Source organism: Denticeps clupeoides, chromosome 7 (assembly GCF_900700375.1).
Source record: "Denticeps clupeoides chromosome 7, fDenClu1.1, whole genome shotgun sequence".
In the NCBI taxonomy this organism is placed as follows: domain Eukaryota; kingdom Metazoa; phylum Chordata; class Actinopteri; order Clupeiformes; family Denticipitidae; genus Denticeps; species Denticeps clupeoides.
In genome coordinates, this window is record NC_041713.1 from 7,835,863 (window position 1) to 7,861,856 (window position 25,994).

A 25,994-nucleotide genomic window follows, 5' to 3' on the forward strand; every position below is an offset into this window, starting at 1 on the left:
CTAAAAGAACCAAGCTTAAAAGAGCTACTGCCAATTGTGATAGGCGAGTACTGTAAATTTTTTACATTTATATGAAATGTAATGTGTTGCTGCAATGAATTTGCTGGAAAATGCCATCATTTTTAGTCACAGTGGTAATATTCATGGTCCACTCAAAAGGAACAAAACCATTTTGCTGGTGAATGTGATGATGGGCCTGAGCTAAAAGCTAGCGAAACAGGAAAAAATATACATTGCCTATGAGATAAAATGGCTCACATGGACATGAAACGAGACCAGACACACACACACACATGCAGACAGCAAGCAGACATCCACCATTGATTAGACTGTCCTCTGGCCCTGGAGTCCAGCTAAAATCAGGTAATGTGTGTCCCAATGTGTTCTTAAGTGGCGGGGATTAAAACAACTCTTGGCTAAGTATCTCTTTTGTTACCTCAGCCCATGAAGGGCTGCGAGGAGCCTGGGAGGGGACAGAGAGACAGCGTCGAGCAACGCTGGTCGACCTTCAGGGGGACACGTGATTGGAGAGAAGCAAGAGATTAGCACGGCGGTATAAAAGGTGAGGACGGAAGATGCCTACCTGTTCGGATTTGCTGTACCATCACCTGCTCTCTGAGAATAGGGCGAGAAGAACAGGTGAGAAGATTTTAAACATGTACACAGTGCCATAGTGTTTCTGTAGCTATTGTTTATATTGATGCATAGTGGTGTACTATGATGTTGGACATGCACAGAGGAACTGAATTGAAAACCGAAGTTTAAACCACAGATTACATAGATGAGTCTCAACAAATCAAATTAAAAACCATTTGCTTTGATGACAGCTGTGCACACTCTTGGCATTCTCTCCATCAGCCTCATGAGATTTTCAGTTAACAGATGTGACTTAGTTAATTCCTTGCATTCTACATGTTTGAGACCATCAGTTGTGTTGTGCAGACTTATGGTCTATATAGTGAATAGTCATGTTCTAATCCATATTATGGCAAGAAACACTCAACTAACGAAAGGGAAACGACAGTCCTTCAATGACAGATCAATGAAAAGTTGGTCTGATGAGTCCAAATTTATGGAAAAAGGTGGTTCCCACTGTGCAGCATGGAGGAGGAGATGTGATAACATGGGGGTGCTTTGCTGGTGACACTGTTGGCAGTTTATTTAAAATTAGCGGGGCACACTTAACCGGCATGGCTACCACAGTATTCTGCAGCGACATGCCAGGTGACTTTGAAGAATCCAAATATAAAGCATTTTCTGATTTGTTAACTACATAATTCCACGGCTGGATCTACAATGTAAAACATTGTATGAGAAGGCTTGCCCAAACTATTGACTGGTTCTGACACACTTTCTGTTTCTTTTGCTGAGGGCATGCAGCCAAGATCATATCATGTAATATTTACAGCTGAATGGTCTTAGACTGTATGTGACAACTGTTAGGACTTGCCAGGGCAGCGAGGGAATCACCCCAGATTGGATCTTTGGTGGCTGCATATGCCACACAGGCTGTCGATGACATATGCGCTGGGCTCGAATGCAACACTGATCTTTGTACCATGTGAACGTGTGTCTAGCAAATTCTATAATACACTGAGTTCAGGCTCTTTAATCGCAAGATCCATGTGTCTGAGGTTATGTAACAAGATCACGGAATCGAACGGGGTGAAGTAGGAGGATTAGTGAGAGGCGGCTGGAGGAAGATAGAGCAAGGACAGTGCTAGTTGTCAACAAATGTCTGAGAAATGTAATCTTATTAAGGTGCACACACCTAATGGCCTAACTAGATGACTGACATTTGCGGCAATAGTTTGTTTCAAAAGGGTTCGGACCTCTTTCCGCCTTCTTCCATATTCACTTAGATATAAATAGTGAATGTGGTGAGGACATTATCAGAATCAGAATGTCTTTATTGTCAATGTAACAAGGTGCAGTCCCTGAGCCAGAGAGGTATCTTAAATACTCTGTGTAGAAACAAAATAAAAATAAAACAGCTATCTTAGAAGACATATACTAATACAATACAAAATATAATACAAATATAATACCGAATATTCAAAATATAAAAATAAAAACTTTTTAAATTAAATGGTGAAGTAGAAAAACTTATTGCACATGAGAACCTTATAGCACATGAAAAAGAAATTGAGTTGGAGTTGGAAAGATGACATTAAGTGCCCTGATGGCAACAGGGTAGAAGCTGTTGTTTAGTCTGTTTCTCCTGGTTTTAATGCTCTTGCGTCTCTTGCCTGATGGCAACAGTTGGAACAGGTCATGATAGGGATGTGAGGAGTCCTTTATGATATTTTGTGCTCTTCTGAGGCAGCAAGAGCTGTGCAATTCATCCAGAGAGAGTAGAGATTTAATACATCTGCTAAAGGTCAATTGCAGTTTTAAAAATGCAAAAAAAAAATGCATCTGTATTCATCCTATCTTTGCACAGTAAATCAGGGTCAGGATTTCACTGTAGTTGACAATGTGCAAATGAAGATAACACAATGGTGGTTTTTGACTATGTCATGCCAGATGACATACAGGAAAGACCCAAAATTGGGAAGGGCAATTAAACAAAGTGGCTATGGGGAGGAATCAGCGATAATGCCTGTGATTAGCCTAATCAGATCTAATCTGGATTAGCCCTGCAATCTGAGGGGTAGTGGCAGGATGGCCAGGATTAAAGGGAGTTGAGGTGGGGTGGGTGTTGATAAGCAGAGAGGGTGACGTCCATCGTGGTTTACTGTTGGGGTGGGATAGAAATGTTTTATGGTGGAAGCCTTAGTCTGACATCTCTGTCTCGCTTTCTCTGGAAGAAGACCACAAAGATGAACGCAGCACCCCCTGCAGGAAGTGCCCTCGCAGCCCCAGCAGGTGGAGCAGGGCCCACCACGCCTAAGAAGGGACCACCCAAATTCAAGCAGAGGCAGATGCGTACTTTCAAGAGCAAGGCCCCCAAGCCTGGACAGAAGGGGTAAGCTTTCAAAACCCATGTTCACACTCACAATAATCCAGCATCTATCATACGGTTTATCGTCCGAAAAATGGAAGTTTAACCCATCTGTTCCTCTGTAAACCACAGATTTGGTGATGACATCCCTGGCATGGAGGGACTTGGAACAGGTGCGTTGCAACTTTGTGACAATTCTTTCTTGATATTAGTTGTTAAACATGAAGTAAGACTTCATGTAACTCTGCAAATAAGATGTTGCGGTTGATCTTCTGGCTTGTCAAAAATAAACTCACAAGAAAGAAACCCCGATTGTGAATTGGCTTTAGCTGGTAGAATAGGATATTTTATAATACTGCTGCAATATCATTATTCTCTTTTTCTCTTTATGCAGACTTTACAGTGGTCTGCCCATGGGAGGCCTTTGGCGACATGGAGCTCAGCGACCTGGCCAAATACGGCATCATTTAAGATGCCATGCTTCAGACCCCACCCTCTTGCTCCACCTTTGACCACAACCTGGCCCCTGCCCATCATCTTTTTCGTATCCCTTCAACTTAATCTCCCTCCCTCTCGGTCTCGGTCATGCGGTCAGCCGGTGATGTGTGTGCGTATGAAGCCAGGAATACAACCAAGGGCTTGCCAAGAGAAACTATACAAAAACACACAGATATAATTTATTTTTGCTACTATAATTATTATTACTATCAACATGATTATTATTATTACTGTTATTATAATAATATTTTATATATTTTATATATGCCCGATCTGATGACTACTTGCCCAGGCGCCTCAGCCCGCACCACCAAACTTTGAGCAATCAGCATTCCGCAAGCCGGCCTACCTCGTTTGTTACCCTCCACAAAATCCTAAACACGGGAATGTAAAAAACGAAAAATGAAATGTAGGTGTGATATTATGTGTAATAACTTGCTTCTAGTGAGTGGCCCTAATGATGCTAAAACAATTAAACATTAGTGCGACAGTTATATGATTGTCGGTATTTCGGGCCTTTCCCCATTATTCACTGGTGTGTTTTATCTGGGGTGCTGCTACCAAACACAAACAGAAAAAAAAACGTTCACAGCATGCAGTACTATTTTATGTTGCTGTCATGGAGCCTTTAGTTCTTATTCATTTATTCGTTATGCCCCCTTTTGACTCCTCCCATTCCTTGTGAGTTAGAGCCTGCCACGCAGAGGACATGACGCATCTGTTTTATTCCAAATGTGAGGGTTTGCTTGTATGTGCTGGGTTAGACGTAATTAAAGTTGATGTTGTCAGTATGGACTTGTCTGTGCTGTTGTCATTGGAAGAACCTGCCAGCAGCATGTTTTCACATGATCACGAAATACACTGGCACCACTGCACAAGCGTTTCATCCCTTTCACAGTCTTTAAGAATTGTTTTATCACTTGCAATGTGTAACGTCTTCAGAAAGAGAATTTTTTTAAAAAAATGACTCAATAAACTAATAAAAAAACAAAAAGAGGCTTTGTTGTTTTCTATCAGCTCATTTAAGACAAGAAACGCATTATGGTTGTCACATTGTCAATAGCTTAAATATACAATCTAACAAAGTCCTAAAAATCTGTAGTAAATTTATTTACTCCCATATGGTGGGAAATTTCTCAGAAACACTAAATGCTTTATTTTATTTGTGCTAACATAGCAAGCTACCGCAAATGAAAACTAGCCTTAAGCTAACCACGATACGATATATCAAACATTGAAATGTGTAAATGATCATTTACAACATATTGCTAGTGACCTGTTGCTTCCCATCTAGTGATATCTTGTTTTCTTAAATATGAAAATGTGGAACCACACAAAATGTGGAATTTTGAGGCATTTACAACTAACATCAATAGTTGAGCCCTCCTCAGATTGCAGCACCATTTTCACCAGCCTCTGTGCGTTCAAAATAAAGGCCACAATTAAATAAAAACAACAAAATTACATAGGCTATTTCAATAAATTAACTTTTAGTGAAGACAAAGTATTGTATGGAGTAAAGTGGGCCAATTCTGTATCGTACAAAATACAATGGTGGTACGTAGAGAGCAGCCACGTTCTTAAACCAACATTCAAGACACTTTTAGAAATAAAACGCATTTTATACAACAAACTGATACAATTGCTTCTAATTCATAAATTCTGCATGGAGCCCAGCTTCTTTCATTACTGCTAGCTTGAGCATGTTAACATGTGTATTTTCCTTTAAAACTTTTTTCTACTCCATACAGGTTTTGAATTATTTGTATTTTCATTTCAAGGATGCATAAAGCCAAGGACCAAGGAAACATAGAAGGCTGTGGTAGTAACACAATAATTTGGTTTTAACCACATTATTAAAGTACACTTAATCATACATCAGAAACGCCAATAACATCAAAGAATGACGGCTCAGCCTGGCCTTCCTGACATGCTATAGAAGAAATTGTAACCATGGAAGCAGTATTATGTTAGGGCATTAATATTGTGTATGAGTTGAAGGCATTTTTGTACTATTACTTCAGGATTGCATCACGTCCCAGCTATTATTTCTCAACATCTTTATTTCCATTGCAAAAATTAGCATTGCTCAAGCATACCACTCACACACATGTTGACCACATTTGGACTGCACACACATGAACCAAAATACCTCTCTTATTTATATCAGAAATATTTCTTCTTCGTGAATCATCCGTCAAGTGACAGTTTTCCTTTTTGCTGCAAATCTGAAATGCCGTTAAGGCGGTTGCTCTCCTCCGCTAACACTCCCTCACTCCCAGACTTGTAGGAGCTTGAACAAGGTGACATCACACACAGGCACACTCAGTAACAGTCATCTTCCCCAACCCCATTACAGACCTAGCAACCACTGTGATGACCCTCAAACAATCGTCAAGATTCGCCCACTCATCCCTGAGCTGTGTTTTTTTATCACCCACGCCAGATCACACGTTCTTTCTGTTTAACTTGACCTGCTTTCCTTGTCTTTACAGACAATTGTGGAGATTATCATGCAGGTAACCGATAAAACCACTTTGTGTGTATGTGTTTATCTGTACCTGTTCCATAGCCTCCAGCTACCTCGGCCACACCTCTGCGAGGCGATGCGTGAGTGTGTGTGTGTGTGTGTGTGTGTGTGTGTGTGTCTGTATGTATGCCCCCATGCACCACTCCCTGCTCACCTCTACCTTTGTCAGTGTAAATTCTGAGAGCAATCTTTTCTTCCCACACTCATTCCCTCTTCCCTTTTTCCTCCACTAGTACAGGCCTGGGATCATGACAGGGAGTGAGCTGTGACCGATCTGCTGACACACAGCTACGCATTCCACTCATTACTCATATTCTGGAGACAATAGGATTACCTCAGTTAGTGCACTTTATGAGGGGGATCCACTGAGACGGCTGGACTTCAGGTAGGCACAACATTCTGAGACTCTCTGATGTTGGTAGAAAGCTAATCTTATTGTTGCACAGATAATGTGATTGATTTGACTAAAAATTGATGTTCAAATTGAATGATTGAACATAATTTGTCACCTTGCTGTTTTGAGAGATATTCAGTGTTATTTTGTGGATATCTGTCATAGCTCTTTACATCCAGAAAGGTCAATTAACAGAACCTCATTTACCAAGTTACCATTTAGCAAGAAACTGCTTCTTCTATAACAATATAGAACAATATTAAACACAATTTTTTTGTGTTTAATGCGCATGCTAATGTAAGTCAGAAATGACAATCAGAAAATGGCATTTGCGCGATAAGCAAATTGAATGTCATGTTTGAATACAGTGACACATCCACAAGGGCTCCCTTTCATAAAGGAGAGGAAGTGGCCATAACCTATCTGGAGTGCACATCTTTAGGTTCGCTTTCTCGCTCACTTCTTCCTTCTGGCTCCCTGATCCCCTCTCTTTTTCCTGGTTTCGCTGGCACAGATTTGTCAGCATTCAGCCGATCTATTCATCTATTCCCCCAAATTCTCTGTCTCACATGCCATTGTTTGCCTGTTTTGACTTGTCTGCTGTCTGTTCCAGTTACAATTCTAGCTCAGTCCAGTTTCTGCCTGTAGATTATGTGCTTATGTGCTAATGTTCTTTGCTCTTAAGGTACATAGAAATATATAATTGTAAATATAGAACAAAAAACCTTGGATCTGTCATGAAATAAACAAACTTGTCATTGTTTCAGTTTTATTCCCAAGAGAGGAATAACACCTGGGGAAAAAAGGCTCAGTAGAGAGTGAAAGGCAGCGAAAGGCAGCATGGCTTCCAACCATTACCAACACGTACACTTTCTTCTCCTCCTGCTGGTCAGTGCCTCCCCAATGGCCATCGCAGACAATTCCACTGTAGCCACCAATCTCACGACAATGACTCCCTCAGCCACAACCGTCCCACCAGCTGTGACCACAAGTGGCCCTCTTGTTACCACACCCTTGAACTCTACTGTGGTCCCCGGCTGCAGGGCGAACCTGGATAGGATTTACTTCAACCTGTGTGACCGGCAGGCCGTGTGGGGCATCGTGGTGGAGAGTCTGGCCTCTGTGGGGTTCCTGCTGAGTCTGGGACTGTTCCTGGGACTGCTCTTCTGGAGTCTGTGGGTCTGTGCCTGCCGGCCAGGCTACCGGCGCGTCGGCCTCGGGGGCAAGGTGGCGGCACACTTGCTTTTCCTGATGGGAACGGCAGGCGTGTTCGCCATCACCTTTGCCTTTGTGGTGCAACTGACGCCCCAGACGTGTCCCGTGCGGGTCTTCATGTTCGGCGTGCTCTTTGCCATGTGCTTCTCGAGCCTGGCATCCCGCTGTCTGGCACTTCTGGGCTTCTCGCTGGCACGTGGCTGGGGCGAGATAACAACAGCAACGGCCCTTTCTCTGGTGCAAGTGATCATCGCCACTGAATGGCTGGTGGTGGTGCTGGTGCGGGACAAGCAACCCTGCGGCTACACGCCAGCCGAGTTTGCCATGCTGCTAATCTACGTGCTGTTCCTGCTGGCGGTGGCACTGATGCTGTCACTGTGGCTGCTCAGCCTCACATGTGGCACCCACAGCTATGCCTACTCCTCTGGCAGCCGACGGCAGGCCCAGGTACAGGCAGGGCTGATGTTCTTCACGCTGCTGCTGTGTGCAGGAGTATGGGTGGCCTGGATTTCTATGCTCACTCGTGGAGACCAGGCGGTGGGACGGAGCCCTGCTTGGGACGACCCAGTGCTGAGTGTTGGACTGGTTGCCAGTGGGTGGGTGTTGCTGCTGGGACACGGCCTTGGGCACCTGGGTTTCCTCTGCCGATGGGAGGGCCAGTCCAAGGAACGTCTGCCTGACTTCTCGGGATGGACCACCCCATCTATGGACCTGTCTAGACCGCCTCCTAGAAACAAGGAGGGCAAGGAAAACTGCAGCTTCGAGGGTGATGGTGTGGAAAAGAAAGGTGACAAGCATTCTAGTTAGCACAATACTGAGTGTACAAGGTTATCCATCATCTGCCAACTGCAATGGCCGTACAGAATACAGTAGAACAGGGGTCACCAACCCTGGGCCTAGAGGGCACTTGTCCTGCACATTTTTGTGTTTACCTTCGTTTAGCCCATCTGATTCAACTTCTGTACTCATTATCACCCAGTTCTTGAGTTGAATGAGGTGTGGTGGAACATGGAAAGATCTAAGCTGTGCAGGACTGGTGTCCTCCAGGACCTGCAGTAGAATGTGCTGTACTGTTGGTCAAATCCCTCTCAGTAATAAAAAAAATGCAGCTAGCCAGACAGAACCAGTGTCTTACTAGGGATTGGATCCTCCACCATGTTTAACCAAGAAATGGACAAATCAACAGTGACTCTTGCAAGCACCTTTTGCATTTTTTTATTTTTTCTGAAATGGCAGCACTGGCAGGACATGACTGGCACCTGCGTATCTGTTGTTAGGTATCACATGCACATATGTGTGTGTGTGTGTGTGTGTGTGTGTATATATATATATATATATATATATATATATATATATAGTTACAGCTATATGATTGCCTCCTTGCTTTTTATCATTAACAGCAAGACCTATAACAGTGTGCATGATATAATATAACATAGAAATATTTAACCATATTGGCAATTGAGGACTATATGACTTTTCTTTTCCTTCCTCAGTTAAAAAAAGCCTGCCAGTACTTCGATCCCCGTACGAATCTGGATTCTCAATGACGGTGAGTGCTTGGATTAAACAGTAAAACCAAATGCTACATTGGCTAATTGCACTCAGTGTACAATTACACAAGTGGCGGGCAGTCATTAACGCAGCCCTGTGCTTGTGTGCTTCCAGGAAATCGATCCGTCTAAAGATTATACCATCCCACGGCCTCAGACCACCAATATGAATGAGCCCTATGATGACTACTATGGATCCAGGCTGGAAAATTAGCAAAATTGAGACACATACAGAAGCGCCCGTCTGCTTGCACAGCACATTGTGACTGGAGAAAGCCGTGCACACGCTGCAAGGTCACATCACACTCACAACAGAATGAACAGAATTAACATCACTATCTGATCCAGGATCAGGAAGAAGATTTTTTTTTCCATCCATACATCACTCAATGAGCACTTTCATACTGACATAGTAAATGACATAGTAATATATATGGAAGTATTTTTTTTTCTCTGCATTGTGCCAAGTTATCAGTGGATTAGCCAGACGATTAGAAATGATCATTTCACCCATATAATTGGGAGAGTATAGTAGCCTTTGGGTCAGAATTATATGGACAAGCCTTCTGTATTATTACAGGTAAGGCCGAAGATGTCTTTTATACATGTTTATACACTTCACACAATCTAAAGCAGCACAAACGAGTGGGCAGAAGGCTATAATTTAAGGTTGAGCAAATAGTCATGACTAGAAAAGTGGTTCTTTGTCTCTTAGCCCACACGGAGCTAAAGCTGCATTAGCAGTCGGTGGACATGTCCATGCTGGCATTGGAATGACGCAGGCATTGGAAATGATTTAAACAGGCAAACATTACACCCAACCAGTGAAACTGCAGTAGTTAACAGGAATATTTTAATGGACGAAGCTTATCTGAGTGTGTGTGTGTGTGTGTGTGTGAGTGTGTGTGTTTGACTGTGAGGAAGTGGAGAGGATGTGGGATATGTGTCCTGAGGAGGCAGGGCTGGGAAATTATGGGGTGGGCATCAGCGGTGTTTTCAATTTTTTAATAGCAGAATTTAGACTGCAAAACTTTAACATCACTATGCCAAAATACTTCTCTCGTTGACTTGATAACCAATATATACACACACACACACACACACACACACTTTGTATCTGCAACAATTCTACACGAATGGGATTTTTATGCCAGTTAGCGTTAATTGATTATGTTGGATGTCAATGATTAAATTGAATGTATCTGTATAAGTGACAGCATGTGAGTCGCACATTTATGATTTTGTTCCCTAGGAAACCACTAGGTGGCTCTGTCACATGCCAAATGACGGATGAAAGCTCCTGGAGCTGCAGCGTTTTCAGCTGCATTGCAGGTCAATGCAGGGTTTAACAGACAGCCTGCAGTTATTTCTCGTTTTCTGACATGTGCTTATTCATTTAAAGAGAAATACGAATGACTTCACTAGATTTGGTAACAAACGACGGTTAAAGGAATAATGCAAGCAGGCAATTGTGGATATTCATTAAGAACGTTCTGTTGCACAACTGGCCACCTAGGCAGCACCTCAAGTAACCCGAATCCACACCAGGTGGACCTTATTGGTGGATCTGACAGGAGAACCCTGGTGTTGCCGCTCAGTCGACGTGTGCTTGTAAGTCTGCCACACCAAAGCGACTGGAATATTTTATAGCTATTATTTAACATCTGTTCCAGTTAGTGAGAAACACACCTGAAATGTGAATGACCTTGGAACGTTATGGAATTAATGTGACCCAGGATGTATGTGTTCTTAATGAAATGTATAATGTATATTGCGATAGGAACATCTTGAAGGCATTAACACTGAAACTGTACTTAATCATTGGCAGGCAAGTTGCATGGTTTATTATAATTTTTTTAAAAATGAGAGCAGACACATTTTAAAAACCAAACAAACTGTTTATATGTACATTCAATAACAATGACAGAAAAAATGGCAGGCATGAATACAATTGGATGAGGGGAAAACATGAAAAGGAGAAAAAAAAAAAAGAAACACACAAGTCAGTCACTTTCTATTGTAAACCAAAAGGTGAGGAGGGTGCTCGGGGAGGGAAAGGGTTAACCGTACAGTTAATATATAAAAAGTCCTGCAACGGCCAGGCTTCAGCACAACACAGAAGGTTGGGTGGGTGGGTGGACGACTGACACGGGGTCCCATCAGTCCTAGAGGCTGTTGGGAGAGTCCAGCCAAGGGGAAGTTGGGGGTTGAAATTAAACCCGGGGGTCACTATGACAACATTACAAACAACTCTTGCCGTGAAATCCAGCATTTTCGAGGATGTTTTTGACTACCAAAATCACGTTTTGTTAAACTGCCACAACCAGCATTCAAACCAGTCTAGAAACACAAAAAACAGGATATAGAAAAGCAATTCTCACTGCAATGGTAGTGACTACATCCTCATGCATTTCAGCTTCGTCCCGGCATATTGAAGTTTGGCTGAAGATACAGATTTGTTGTTAAAGACAAAAGCCAGAGTTGCAACCCTTTCAACCTCCCTCAACCCCCCACACAGCAATGAAACACTGATTAACACTACAGAGCCCCATCCCTCCGCCTCAGCTCTTTACACTTTACTCGGGTACCACCATGCTTCTTCATGCAAAAATCACTTATACTGCTCATCACAAGTCTTCCCAGTGACCACTACTGAAAAGGCCTTGAAGACTCATGCCACCGCAGAACACGACGGTGTCTGTTCTCTGAAGAGCGCTCTGCGCATCTAACATCCTTGAACTGTTTGAAATGTCGTCGCCATCTTCTCTCACACTTGCTACCACAACGCTGGCAGCTGGAGGTGGGTAGTTAGTTTCTACTACCTCTACTGGTCTTTTCTAGCAATCTTTAACCTGTTCCAAGACAAGTGGGAGAGTCCAGGAGGGCCTTGTTAGCCCTTGATAGGACCGGATGCTAAAAGCAGTCCGAATAAATTAACATCAATCCATCCACCCCAATAAAGCATCATCGTGACTTCTCTGCAAAGCTGTTAGATGCCAGGACTCCAGGACCAGGTGTCTAAGTAGACATATGATGAAATGACGGCATTTTAGACACAAAAGGAAAATAATTAAAATAAAATGATTGGAACAACCACTATAAAAAGGATAATAATGTGTATAGCTGACCAAAAATGTGCTTTTAGAAATCTTTGGAACCAAAAAGAAAAAAAATATATAGCAATAATAATGATAATTATTATTATAATAGCAACATATTCAAGAGTATATGGAGATATACAATAACAGGACAAAGACCATATTTACATATTGGTTCAAAACGTCCTGTAACTTTGGAGGAGGGAAAGAAAAAAAAGACAAAAGCTCTGAGGCAGTGACTTGGTACAGACTCAACTACAACATTCCCACAGGAATAACACAGGGAAAAACCGCGCAAGGTGATTTGGACCGTTTGCCCTTTCAAGAATGGCGCAGTTTTTCAGTATTGATTACACACTTTTTTTTTTTTCTATCAAAATGCAAGGTGATCTGCTCTCGGGCCAGTCATCTCAGACCCTGAGAATTCTGATCTTCATCCTCAAAAACCAGGGGTCTTACTCAAAATGGGATACATGCAAACACATAATGGCAAGTCACCGTGAAGTTCAGAAAGAAGACTGCAGGAATGGTGGGTGTAGTCTAGCACTGCAATAGGAGTTCAGTGTCACTCGGCAGAACGGTACACGGTCTCCACCCATCATTATTTGATCCAGGCGTTCCACTAGGTGTTCCTCAGGAGAAAAACGTAAACGCAGCCAGCAGTTAACATGATACAGATGAAAACCTCTATTTGAGGGTTTTGTCAGTTTCACTTACAATACAACCGGACCAGTAATAGCACGAATCAAGATGATCTGCATAATAACAATAATAACCATCATTATTTAATGTTTTAAAGGACGTATTTGCTCATCACTTTAACAGTTATTACCAAATAACCAAATAAAAAAGTACAATGAGGTAATGCAGAACAAAAACATTGCTTTCTTGTCATTATTATTACATTACTGCTTTGTGAATTAGTTTCTTTTATCCATATGATTTTGGCTCAAATGGCACAATGACATTTTGGGGACATGCTTGCAATTGATTCTTACTGCTCGTCACCCATGGTGTCTTTGTAAGGTTCAAAATCAGTCACTTATCTCTCAGTTCTCACACTACACTCCAGATAACGGAACAAATAACGGATTGCCAGATGAAAGTCTGCACCATTTACACAGCAGCTTTTTTCAAAGTAGCGACTCCTTAACCTAAAGGTTCTGTGCACTTGGTAGATAGAGTTGTAAGGAAATAAACACTGGATTTAAAAATTGTAGATATATACATTTTTTTTTTTTGTAAAATGAGAATACAGGTCCTAACTATAGACTGTTTCAAGGAAACCAAAGTAGTGAATGCAAAGCTGTAGTGTGGGGAAAAAACAACACCAATAATAATTATAATAATAATAATAATAACAACAACAACAACAACAACGACAACGACGACGACGACAACAATAGTAAGTTAAGCAGCGATTTCTCAGTCCTGGTCAAAGAGTTTTACTCCTGGTTCTTGTTAAAACGTCCCCAAATATATCTTCCAATATTTTTCCCACCAAATGTCTCTTCAGAGTTGTTCTGTTCCATCATGGCAGAGAATTGATGAATTGATGTGACGGGTTGAGTCTTCTTTATCCTGGTTTCCTACAAAGTCGGGCTCAGACTACAGCCCAAAGAAGATGACAAGGGGAGGGCTCTTTCCGAATGAAGAGAGAAAGAGAGAGGGGCTTCCAGAAATGTAGAAGGGAAAAATCTGGGGTGGACTGTCTTCCCTCCTTTAATATGGAGCAAACCTACTGTATCCACCTCGATATAAACTAGCCTGCAAGAAGAAGAGAGGAGGGTTAGTTAAATCTTAAAAACAGGTTTAAAGCACTCAACCAAACATTCATGTTGGATTAAAATTGATGTAATGGTCGATGTACCATGGCACCGACTCCGTAAGCAGCAGCGGCAGGGGCCAGAGCGTGGTAAGGATCTGTTGTATACACTCTGCCATAACTGCAGGGGTGTTACAAGGAAATAAAAAATTAGTACAAGAAGAGTACATTCAGTGCTCTGGTCAAACACAAAGTCCAATGGTGAGTGGCAAATTGAATTCATTTAAAAATTCAAATTTTTCTGCTAATCAGATTACTTATTTCTCTCAATTAATTGATTAGTTTCATGTTTTAAAAGAAACAAAGTCAAAGATAAAAGACATAAAAGATCTGAGTCCACATTGTGATTAATATGGCAGCTTGAAAATAAAGCAATATTAGTGATGCAACAATGATCCATTATAATAAATTACTTTCATTTACATTTACATTACATTTACGACATTTATCAAGACGCCCTTATCCAGAGCGACTTACAATCAGTAGTTACAGGGGTAACCCCCCTGGAGCAACTTAGGGTTAAGTGTCTTGCTCATGGACACAATGGTAGTAAATGGGATTTGAATGGGTCTTCTGGTTCATAGGCGAGTGTGTTACCTACTAGGCTACTACCAAACAGCATTTATCTAAAATGTCCATGTATCACACACCAACTATTACAATAATAGCAACATATTGAAGAATATAAGGAGATGTACAATAACAGGACAGGACAAATGGGAAAAACATCAAAACATAAAAATCACATTGTTCAGCTATGCTTAAACTGGTAGTTATGAGCAAGCATTAAACCGATCTCTTCCTCAGTCCTGGCTTACTGACGGCATCCTCTGATGACACTCACCTGTCACTGTAGGCAGCAGCAGCAGCAGCCGCCGCAGCAGTTGCCCCGGTTACAGCAGCGGGCTGAGCATAGCGATAGGCAGCGTAACCTCCCTGTGGGAAAGACATTGAAAGAAGGATGGAGGTCAGAGGCAGAGACTGCATGACTAAAGGGATTACAGGAAGAGAAGAGAGAACTAGGAGGTAGGGAGGCAATAGGGTCACTCCACGTCAAATCACTGCTTCAGAATGGTACATAAAAGGCACATTTATCGCATGGACTTGATTCTATTGGTTTTAATAAAGCAGAAAACCTCAATCGGCTCAATGGGCACTGTGCATCTTCAAAAGTCAACAACTCACAATATAATAATTTATCTGTACATGCTCTACTGATGAGAATTTTTGTTTAACCAGATTGTACAAACTGTTAAATTTAAGTTAACTTTAACATACTTAGCTGTTTGTCCTAACATTTGGACGTCTCCACACTAAATGCACCCACATACTCATCTGGTTATGAAATGTGCAACATTTAACTTAAAAACATGCATCAATTCAATTGACATGGACTGACCCCTGCTTTTGACCCCCCCAACGGCAAGGCATCAAAAACGTACACCACAATTGAAGGTATTACAAAGTGAGAAGTTAAGGGCAGAAATAAATAAATAAATAAAAAAAGATGACCAGCACACACGCCCATACACGCATACACACACCCCCCTCACATGTAACAACCACTGCCTTGCAAAAGATGCTGCATGCATCCTATTCAATTTAATATGAGCACACTACTTTTTCTTTTTTTTTTTTGTTAGCACGCCCTGATCTACAACTGCAGATTAAGAAATGGATGAAACGCCTAACGTTGTATATAGAAGGAAATATATAATCTATATAAATATAGAAACCTGGGGAAAAGAAAAGGGGAAAGCACAGAAAAAGTTAAAATGTTGGCAAGGTGCCTGCATGCAGATATTGAGGGTCATGCTGCAGGTTAATAGAAATAGTGATGAAATCTGAAAGGGGTCAGAGGTCGCCATCAAAAGCTTCATGGTATATACACCCCATGGTGGTATTTCAAACTTTAGGCTTTTAGGTGACAATCAAAAGTAGATACTTTCATATATCCTTACTTTAGAATATACTTAACCATATAAAGCCAGTGTGTGCTTTTTACAGACCACTGTCTCTCTAACTTAAAATAATAATAATTAAAAAAAAAAAAAAAAAAAAAAAAAAAAACTCCAGCAGGTTAGTAAAGTGGTGAGCATTTTTAAAATTAAATTTTCAAAAATAAACATCATAACAACCACCTGAGTGAGAAAGGCACACTTGTGTTTGTATTCACCCTACCTGAGGCAATCTGCTACTAATGACTGAGTCCTGAAACACTATTCTATAGAGAGAACAAAAACAGCTGATGTCAACCTTGACTCACACGCATTTAACACACACACGCACGCAGGCGCACGGAAACACACAACCAGTGTGGGCCCATATGTGAGTCTAGAGATTCCCCCAAAAACCCCCAAATCTGCAGTGACATGACCTTTCATTGTCATTGAAAATGAATACGGCATGAATATGTAAATATAGGCCCACAAGGTGTCGGCCTGATGCTCACACGTGGGCAGCCCCCTGCATCTCATTTATGCACACGCATGCAGAAAGAGAGGGAAACAAGACAGAACAGCAGGAGATGGAGAGAAGGGGAGGGAGGAGTGGAGGACGGGTGGGGAAAGTACTTACGTATAAGTCGGCGGCTCCATAAAAACCATCCTGATACACCACACTAAGAGAGAGAGAGTAAAAGAGTGCAAAAGAGGGATGTGATGAGGAGTGAGGGGTGACAAGAGAGTGATTTAAAAGGACGAAAGATTGAGAGTGAGAGAGCATTTCATGTGTACAGGTATGGAAGCCAGAGATGACCAAAATGAGAGGCAGAAAAAAAAAAAAGAGAGAAAAGAAAAAACATGGAGAGAATGGGGATCCCATGATGAAAGGGATGAGATGAGCCATCACAGGAGTTCCAGGGGAAAAATGAAAAGACAAGTTATTTTTCACACCCATGCAGCATGCAGTCAATATAGCTTCCAATCTGGACAGAGCTAACCCATCCATATGGGCTCATGTGTCAAAACTCTCTTGACCAGGTATGGAAGTTATATTAACTTTTTTTATTCCATTATAAGCACCGCAAAATTGACCAAACCACCACAACCTCATATGTAAGGTTAATGATCATCACATTAGTTTGCATGTACGTTATCAACTTGCTGACATTTAAATTAGAGACCTAAGATATACACTTTCTAATATGTCTGAAATGGTAGATTTTGTTCAACTGAACAGGCAGCTCCATCTAGTGGGACTTCCTAGAATAACACCGAACACTGCGACTAAATGGTCAACATTTTTGTCCATATGTAAAGGCCTGTTTATACATATATGCGTTGATATGTTAACACTGCATTGCCTGTGTGGAGGCTACTTACCCAGGATAGGCTGGTATAGCTGGCTGTGGAACTGCAGCACGAACAGCACTGTAGACAGGTCGACCCCGGCCCCTGAGGTGTGCCCCTCGAAATGCTGCAGCAGTGGATGCTGCTGCTGCGGCCGCCGTAGGGTACGGAAAACCTGGAACTAGATGTGGAAGGAAGAGCAGTGGCTTAGTACCTGTAATCCTCAGTTCCTAATGCAGGTTCATACTCCCCACCTCTCTCAACCACAAATTTCAAATAAATAATCATACTGCAAACCAAGACACAGAAAAATCAACAAAATCTATTCTACATTTATTCTATTAACCATCTTAAATAAAGGAAAATGAGTTTAGAAGTAAGGAAAAGTTTAAGAAAATTAATACTTTCCAACCTTCTAAAAGTATTTTAAGAAAGATGGAAAAAAAACTTGTCAAATCTTCAGACCAATATGCTAATCAGAAGTTATTTACTTGTGATTAAACCTCCTGAAATCAGCACCACAGACAGATGCATTTTATTAATACAGTAAGGTAGACAGGATGATTATTCCAATACAGGAAGATTTTTTTTATGTGTATTCTGACCCTAATGAGCATATAAAAGATGACCAGAAGTACCTGCGTAAAGCTCGGGTCCATAAATACCCCCGACCACAGGGCTCAGCTTCCAGCCTGCTGTTGGGGAGAATGTGGAAGGTGAGGATAAGGTGTGGTGGAGGAACAGATGAGGAAAAACAGGAGGAATGAGAAAAAAATCAGTCCAAAATGGAGTTGTTTAAATTTGAGTTCGGCCAGCACCAGGGTGTTGAGGTCCTGACCAGATGTGAAAGTGAGAAATGGAATTGACTGGGTTACCGTAGGGCAAGGCGCTGAGAGCCTCTCCGTTAGGATAAGGGCTGACCATCTTCTTATTGGTCATGACCCTGGCTGTGGCATTGTTGACCTGAGCAGGGAGGGGAGAGATAAAGAAATAATAAATAAATAAAACCTAACACACCCAAAAAAAATAATAAAAAAAATCAAGGAGTGAGTCCAGTGAGTTGTAAGACAATAAAATGAACGCAACAAATTACTATAATGAAGGAGGTGGGCTCACTGCCTCGACAACAGTCACGCTACTGATGCGCTGCCACGTGCCACAGAGAACAAAACGCTCCTTTTTTGTTCAGTCTTTTCTCTGGCGATCGATCAGAGCACTGGCGTGGGTGACATGCTTCTAATGCGGCTCATCGCTCCACGCTCTCTTCTGCTGACGAGTTAACCACCAGCAAGGCACCTCAGCCATGCGACTTTGGTACAAATTATGCGACAAACTAACCGGGTACTAGTGATCTGATGAGGGCTACCTTTAATGTCCGGCTGCGCGCTGCAGGGAAGAGGAAGATCTGAAGGACAGGGATAATGAAGTGTAGGAGGGCAAGCTCAAAAAAATGAGCAGCTGGGACTTAGTGGCACAACAGAGCCTGGTGGCAATATGTCGACACAGCCTCCGAGTGGGTGTTTGTAGCTGCGGCCATTTAAGAGAGGATGGATAAGCCACCTCAAATCTAAAATGGGACTGACGTCATCTCCATCGTTGCGTGTGACAAGGAGCGATTCAATTAGCCGCCAAGCATCACACTAAGTGCAGGGAGCGCATTAGAAAATTGAAAATGAGCGATAAATCACATCTAATGGATCTGATCAATTTCCTGATCCTTTCATGTGGTTGAGGAAGTAGCATCGCTCTACCTATGGCAGTAGCGTGTGAGTGCTACAGCTGTGACATGATTAATTGCTCTGCAGGACAAAAAGATGCAAATTAGAGAAACAAGAGCTGTAAAAAGACATTTTATGTATAAAAAAATATGAATTAAAAAAAAAAAAAAAAGTGTGGCTGGGAAGTACATTTGAAAAGCAGCATGGGCAAAAAATCATGAACACTTCCATCCTCTCCCCAAGCTCCCTGCAGGTTAACACAGACCAATGAATACAGCAAAAATGCCCATCTTGTTAGGATTTGTGTGTGTGTGTGTTTTAAGAGTGTTTACATCCCAAAGGAACCTATAATAAAATCAAAGAAGCAGAAGGGAGAGAAAGAGGGGGGTGCAAAAACATTTGTCCAACAAAATTAATGTATATATATTTTTATAATAAACAAATTACACACAGCCAAATATGGGCGCATCACAAGACCAAGAAGTGAGTACGGAACCAACAAAAGAAAGAAAAAAAAAAAAAACAATAATACAAAAAAATATTTCAGCCAATCAGCAAGCATCGGATGCAGCATAGAAACCAATCAAAACAATCGCAGCACTCCCATATCAACACATACAGAGAGAGAGAGAGGTAAGATAGAGATTGACAGTGAGAGAGAGAGTTCTGGAAAACAGGATGCAGGATTGACAGGTAGAGGAAGACAGAATATAGAGCCAGTCCACATACAAAAAACAGGGGGAAACTCAAAGATGGTAGGAGAAGAAAACTAACAAATAATAAACAAAAGAAAATTTCTACATTAAGCAACACCAAAAATAAAAGGTTTTCCAAGAACCAAACTAAAACAATTAAAATAATACCCCAGTGCGTCACTCAAAAATGAAAGCATTTGGAATCAGTGATCATTCTCCTACAAACTCGACTACTAAAAGTGAGGAATGGAGGGAGGGGAAAAATAACAATCTTCATAACAAGAACAAAGAAATAAAACCCACAGTACAGGTAAAACACTGCCAGGCATTATTACGGTGTCACAAACTGAAACCAGAACACACACTACACACGCAGTCCAATAAAGGGAGAGAGGAAGGACAGAAAAGAAAAGAAAGAAAAGAGCCTCCCAGCAGCCCCAGTGGAACCAGTGTCAAGCCCTACTGAGGGCTGAGTGATGATAGATCCCATCACTCTCATCTTAGAGACTTAGAAGTCTAATAAAAAGCTAATTTCCACAGATCCAACCCCACAGAGGAACGCAACACCGGTGGACTCTACCAGTCCGCTCTTGAGAAACGTGCATGAGTAGAAATGCACTCAATTTATTTTCATTTGTCAGTTCAAATAACAGTCCATGATATAAAGGATTCTAACATTGCAAAATGTATATATTTGGTTCAATGACAAAAAAAAAATACATTTTGTTCTTTAGAATTAATTCTAAGTCAACTTTGAGTAAACACTGAAATGGGTCCCACAGCACAGAACGCCGCATAAGGGTTAATACCGCAATTCAACAAAAAATGTAAAAATAAATAATACAAAATTTAATTCCCAGACACTACACTGGCCTGGGAATTAAATAAATAAATAAATAGATAGATACATAAATAAATAAAAGAACACATGATGCTTAGGTGCTTAGTTATGGCATCAGTGCCAAAAGTTGTCATTCATTCATCAAAAGCGGACTGTTGCAGAGCACCACCCCCTCACAAACATCGGTGTTATCAGGTTTGCCATTCCTAATTTTTAGAATTAATTCATGGTTCAACCAAACGAAAAAGAACAGAAACAAACCAAACGCAACAAGGAATTAATGGAATGGAATCTGATCAGCCATGTCATTGGTAAAGAGAAGGACCATTTATCATGGGCATTCCCGGGGAGACGTTAATGACGGGAAACGGGGTGGTGGGGTGGGAGGGAGGTAGAAGGGAGGGTGGCAGATGCTGCTAGCACCTTGGCCGGGCTGCCGGAGAGCCATATCAGTGTGTCTATTCGACCTCTGCCCCATGCTGCCACTCCCGCCAGCTCCTGTTCGGCTCAATATTCTAGTCGCGAGTTATTCAAATATCAGCTCCCAAAAATTCAGCCTGTCGTCATGCCCACCCAAACAATTACCGCGTCGTCTAACCTTGCCTTCCCTGTTTTAATTAACATTCCCTGCAACAGCAAGTTTAAGTGCTGCACTGTGCACCATTCTGTTCATTGGACTGCTTGATGATAATTTTTCATGCTCACAGTGGAACAGGACACATCCATTTTTAATCGTTGCAGTTTTCCAAGGTTAGAATATACAAAAATGATTATCATATCTCAGGGTGTAATTCCCGCTTGCACTAAATTACGGCTCTCTCCAATTAAGAAAGCAAATTAGTCAATCCCAAATTAGTCTGTTGATCTGCAGATGTTTTATAGAATTAAACATCTATAAAATGAAACAGCAATTCTGCATTAGAATATAAAAGATGGGGAAGGGTCAGTCAGTGATGTCGTATGTACACAACTTACCGTTCCTGAAGAAACAGCGTGAGGACACGCGAGTGGTTACCGTGGAGACTGACAACAACACACATAGAAGTCATCAGGGAAACAGAAAAATATAATAAACAAATAAACCAACAATCCAACAAATAAAAGCAAATGTAACCCTCCCCCCCCAAATGTCAAAGGAAAAATGAGGGTAAGAGGTTCTGAAACCATGTTATTTGTTAAAATTATTTCTCAACAGATGATAAATGGTAACTATCTTGAAAGAGAAGGAAAGTAGTTCATCGTGTGATGGCCACTATGAGATATCAGATGACTGCACTACCAGCTAAGTGGGTTCATCAGAAGTGAAAAGACTTTACAGCCATCACAACACAGGCTCCGGGCACCAATGCTGACCCCTTTAAACAAGCCTCCTATAAAAGGAGGGAGAACTGGCCCAGTGTGGAAATAGGTTTTATAGTTATCCGCTTTCATAAACCCTGATTACTGGAAGAACCCAAAGAAGAGTGAAGGATAAATGAAAGTAGGGTGGAATATGTCTAATCTAAAAAATAGTAAACTGATACAGGAAAAACAAGACAGAGAAGATTGAAAAAGGTCAAGTATTCTTCTACAGGGAGTCTTCTGTTACACAAAGGGAAGGTCAGGGGAGAGGAGACCATGGGATGAAAACACTTGACTGGCATGGAGAGAGAAGAGTGGAGCATGAAATAAGAAAAATAAATTTAAAAAGAGAAAAGACGACGACATCTGGAAGATAGAGAAGGATACAGAATGGAGAGGAAAGGCACACACACCAGTTTTCATTTCCTCTCACACCACACACACACACACACACACACACACACACACACACACACACCTATCTACACACATCCACAACCAAAGTAAAACCCACATACTGAACCCTTTTTTCACATTTCATCATGCAAACTGGGATTAAACACTGACCAACAACAAAAGCCAAGTCCAAAGCGTACACCATTTTGGATTAAAACAGCCTAGGTGGTGAAGATCTGTACACCTGAAGTTATGGGAAAAACCACACAGCATTCACTTAAATCTGTTCAATTGTGTTGTCAGACTCCATTTCAGGAAAATTCCACGACGACTGGGAGTGGAAGATTTAAGTGAAGGCTGATGCAGCTTCCCTTGACTCCACAGCACAGAGAATCCGTCATTCAATGACCACAGTACTCATCGTTAGCCATGCAAGACCAGGAACGGAGGAGTTCAGTGTTGCACACACTCCAGTCTACAACTAGTCTGACAGCCATGCAGTGACAACGCTAAATCCAGGGTTTCCTTCATCCCACTGCTGATGAGACACTCTACAGAGACATGCAGAGCACCGACACTGGCAGGTAGCCTCACAAACAAGCCCACTCACTTTCTACCACAGTCTGCCTCAGGCCTGGCAAAAACTCTGCGCCATGTAGGCCTTGCCACCAATTTCCACCATGTTAACAGTGCGCATGCGATTAAATGATGAATGTACATCAGGAATGTACTGTGGAATGGAAGATTTAAGCATGGCTGGACAGCACAGGGAAGGGGGGGGGGGGCCCAAACCGTGGTTTAAACATGGGGTATTCCACAGCACAGTGCTCTGAGGTGCAATGAATTGGGGTTTAGGGTAGATTAGATGGGTTTAGAATAGTTGCAGAGGAGCCAGGGATGTCTACAGTGGAATAACCCTTCAGTGACATGAAAGTGCACACCCATCACACACCACCACCAACTCTACTGTGATTCAAGTCTGTTGCAAACGTTTCAGACACACGCACACTTAAAAAAAGGGGAAGACAAAGGAGGACAAGTGAATTTTGACCACTTACATGAATGCATTTGAAGCGCACAGGAAAGTGACCTCTTCAAAGCGCAGAGTTTTTGCTTTTCTCCCAGACATTAAGAAGTGAGCTTAGACGTAATAAAATAGGGTCATACACTATACAGGTCTCTACTCTAAATACAAGCATGCACATGAGCCACGGGTACTTTTAAAAGACCTCTTAAAAAAACATGCACTTATGCTCAAAATATCAGTACAATGAGATCCAAACATTACATCTGCCACTAAATATTCAGCTATTTTAACTTTTTTTTTTTGTTAATCAAAGATCAACTGGAGCTTTAGCTACAGTGAATTTATGCTAAATCAATTACATCCTTCATTTTACTATAATTAACCTGCATTTACATTAAATTGCAACAATCTCAATTCAGCATTCTGTGATAAGCACAATCAACTAAATGCAGACAAAATCAGGTCACATGACAGAAATGGGCATTTAGAACTACATAACACTGGTATGCAACAAGGCACTGGTCTAGAACCATAGCATTTTTAAAGGATTGATTGTTTCCTCTGCCTTCAAATGTGAAACCAACTTTTCAAAGTAACATTGTTACAATTTTGCAATAGACTATTTCAGCAAAAACACTGATGGGACTTTGCCGTTACATATCAATTTATTGAGCATCAACTGAGGCTTCTCTAGACTCATGCACTACCACACAAACCCAGCCATCCTACATTAACCCATGCAGCAGTAAGATGTAAATAGATACACAGCACGATACAGTAAGAGATCTACCTCATGCAGAAGTGATGCAAAATAAGTCTGAGATACAGAAACAGAGGAACACAAACCACCTCCTTGTTATACCATGCAAAAAAGAAATGAAATATTACAAAATCAGGAGGCTACAGAGACAATGTTTAAAGGACCCCCAATGGACTGAACAGGTTGTTAAGGTGCCAGCTGCACTAGAATTTCCACTACAGCATATTGGATTCTACTCATGCTTTGTCAGTATCCATTCAACTTGCTGATTGACTGAAGAGTGTCAGATTAAAGCATATTAAAAAAAAAATCAAAGAGGAAAATAAAAGATTGAAGAAAAACATTCATGCACAATTGTGTCACATCATATGCACCATTAAATAAAACAAATGATAACCACTGTAGAGAAGCCCATGCACAATCACATTTTGCTAGGCATTTCATTTGAAAACAGCTTCAAGAGAACAGGGAGTGCAGAATTTCATTAGATCATTCTTAAAGAAATGTTCTAAAATAAAAAATAAAAAAAACATGCAACATCCCAGGTCCATCCTCCAGTAACAGCAGGCCGTACAACAAGGCCTTGGATTGGTACATGGAAAAAAAAGTATAACAGTAACTTGGGAAGGGGCATGCATATTGCCAATCTGTCATGCTGGGCAATGAACTAAAGGCACATTAATAATTCAGCCACGCATAAATAAACAAATAAACAAACAAAAAATTAAATAAATAAAGGTGTAATCTGGCCGATTAAAACAAAATTAAGGCATTTTATGTGAGATTTTCCATGCATTGTTGCAGGATGTCATAGAACATGCTGCATACTAAGAAACTAGAAGTGGACAACATATCAGTGGATAAAAACATAAAAAGATTTTTAATTGTGCAAGATGAAAGTAGTCATGCCAGTTTGTCTTTACACCCACATGTTTGGCCCCAGAGAAAATAAGAACTAAAACCAAAACAACTGATTTAATGAACAGAAAATCTGCAACAACAGCATAGCCAAAACAGGGTCACAGGGCATAACAGTGATAAGAATGGTGACAGGAACAAGGCAAAAAAATGTGTACAAGCAAAGGGACAAGGGATGTAAACATGTTGGTGGTAAATAAAAACTAAATAAAACAAATAAAAAGTTACCTCAATCTTGCGGCCCTCTACCAATGTGCCATGAAGCTTCTCACGAGCCTTCTCAGCATCAGCACTCGTCTCAAATGTTACAAACCCAAAGCCCTGTTCACAAAGACAGTCAGAAAAAGGAAATAACAAAAGAAGAAACACAAAGTGAGATTATAATGAGTGTGTGTCAAGTATTATTTTATAATATTTTTTTTTCCCCATTGGTCGTAAGTGACCACCCCTGACGGCAATCATTTGAAGAAATGCAACCGCATCTATACAAAATTTAGTATCTGCGAAATCAATCTGTGGTCAGGCATTAGGTCCTGTACACTCACCTTTGAGCCTCTTTCGTTGAAAATGATCTCTACATCAAGAATCTTTCCAAATTGCTATAAGAAAAAATTGAGGTATGAAAAATAGAACATAGGTTTATATTAACAACAAAAAACTCTTACATAAACCATGACTGGGTAAATTCAGTGTGTACACTAGGGGGCACCATTGCAATACTAAATACTAAATGCACCATTAGCCTGTTTCAGTCAAGAGTCCTTTTCTTTGGTTTCTTCTTTTCTCCATTGCACTTACACCCATTACTGACTACTTCGTTTCAGCCATAACCCCATGCAAACAGGAGGCATCATTTTCTAATGTGACCATAATGACTTCTGTTCCCTGCCTCCAGCAGAACCTGGGTTCCATCCAGCAGCAGTAATGGAAGCCTAATGCTACAGGCCTCCT

At 41.2% G+C, this 25,994-nt stretch overlaps 3 protein-coding genes across 11 annotated transcripts in view; 2 read left to right on the top strand and 1 right to left on the bottom strand.

Annotated features, from left to right (window-relative positions):
* The first annotated feature begins 548 nt into the window (after positions 1-548).
* pde6hb (phosphodiesterase 6H, cGMP-specific, cone, gamma, paralog b) lies at positions 549-3,869 on the top strand. Of its 2 annotated transcripts, none has more exons than XM_028986653.1 (4): positions 549-639; positions 2,811-2,968; positions 3,077-3,117; positions 3,339-3,869. In XM_028986653.1, the coding sequence occupies exons 2-4, from the start codon at positions 2,823-2,825 to the stop codon at positions 3,413-3,415; spliced, it is 264 nt and encodes an 87-aa protein (XP_028842486.1). In that variant the 5' UTR covers positions 549-639; positions 2,811-2,822; the 3' UTR covers positions 3,416-3,869. The 2 variants fall into 2 exon arrangements, with proteins under 2 accessions (XP_028842486.1, XP_028842487.1); XM_028986654.1 differs by having other exon boundaries at positions 560-639; positions 2,814-2,968.
* A 2,231-nt stretch (positions 3,870-6,100) lies between these two features.
* Positions 6,101-10,348, top strand: LOC114793507 (G-protein coupled receptor family C group 5 member D). Its single transcript, XM_028985340.1, has 4 exons — positions 6,101-6,357; positions 7,134-8,368; positions 9,078-9,133; positions 9,250-10,348. Exons 2-4 carry the CDS (start codon positions 7,207-7,209, stop codon positions 9,346-9,348), a joined length of 1,317 nt encoding a protein of 438 aa, XP_028841173.1. The 5' UTR covers positions 6,101-6,357; positions 7,134-7,206; the 3' UTR covers positions 9,349-10,348.
* Positions 10,349-10,948: 600 nt separating this feature from the next.
* LOC114793508 (RNA binding protein fox-1 homolog 2-like) overlaps positions 10,949-25,994 on the bottom strand; it is a 31,529-nt gene continuing 16,483 nt past the window's right edge. For 4 of the 8 annotated variants that reach the window (XM_028985345.1, XM_028985341.1, XM_028985346.1 and 1 more), the window contains exons 4-12: positions 25,589-25,642; positions 25,272-25,364; positions 18,223-18,310; positions 17,986-18,042; positions 17,381-17,528; positions 16,635-16,677; positions 14,902-14,993; positions 14,103-14,178; positions 10,949-13,999 (exon numbers count right to left, since the gene is read on the bottom strand). In XM_028985345.1, coding sequence (XP_028841178.1) covers positions 13,955-13,999; positions 14,103-14,178; positions 14,902-14,993; positions 16,635-16,677; positions 17,381-17,528; positions 17,986-18,042; positions 18,223-18,310; positions 25,272-25,364; positions 25,589-25,642 — 696 coding nt within the window. In that variant the 3' untranslated portion in view covers positions 10,949-13,954. Of the gene's footprint in view, positions 14,000-14,102; positions 14,179-14,901; positions 14,994-16,238; positions 16,282-16,634; positions 16,678-17,380; positions 17,529-17,985; positions 18,043-18,222; positions 18,311-25,271; positions 25,365-25,588; positions 25,643-25,994 lie in introns of those variants that run through there. The other 4 variants (XM_028985348.1, XM_028985342.1, XM_028985343.1 and 1 more) reach the window with 4 other exon arrangements.

Bases quoted from the DNA above. Each gene is read 5' to 3' on its own strand.
- pde6hb (XM_028986653.1), top strand. From the start codon at position 2,823: ATGAACGCAGCACCCCCTGCAGGAAGTGCCCTCGCAGCCCCAGCAGGT. The intron at 2,969-3,076 runs GTAAGCTTTCAA...TGTAAACCACAG, and splicing joins CCCAAGCCTGGACAGAAGGG to ATTTGGTGATGACATCCCTG. The intron at 3,118-3,338 runs GTGCGTTGCAAC...CTCTTTATGCAG, and splicing joins CATGGAGGGACTTGGAACAG to ACTTTACAGTGGTCTGCCCA.
- LOC114793507 (XM_028985340.1), top strand. From the start codon at position 7,207: ATGGCTTCCAACCATTACCAACACGTACACTTTCTTCTCCTCCTGCTG. The intron at 8,369-9,077 runs GTGACAAGCATT...TTCCTTCCTCAG, and splicing joins TGATGGTGTGGAAAAGAAAG to TTAAAAAAAGCCTGCCAGTA. The intron at 9,134-9,249 runs GTGAGTGCTTGG...GTGTGCTTCCAG, and splicing joins AATCTGGATTCTCAATGACG to GAAATCGATCCGTCTAAAGA.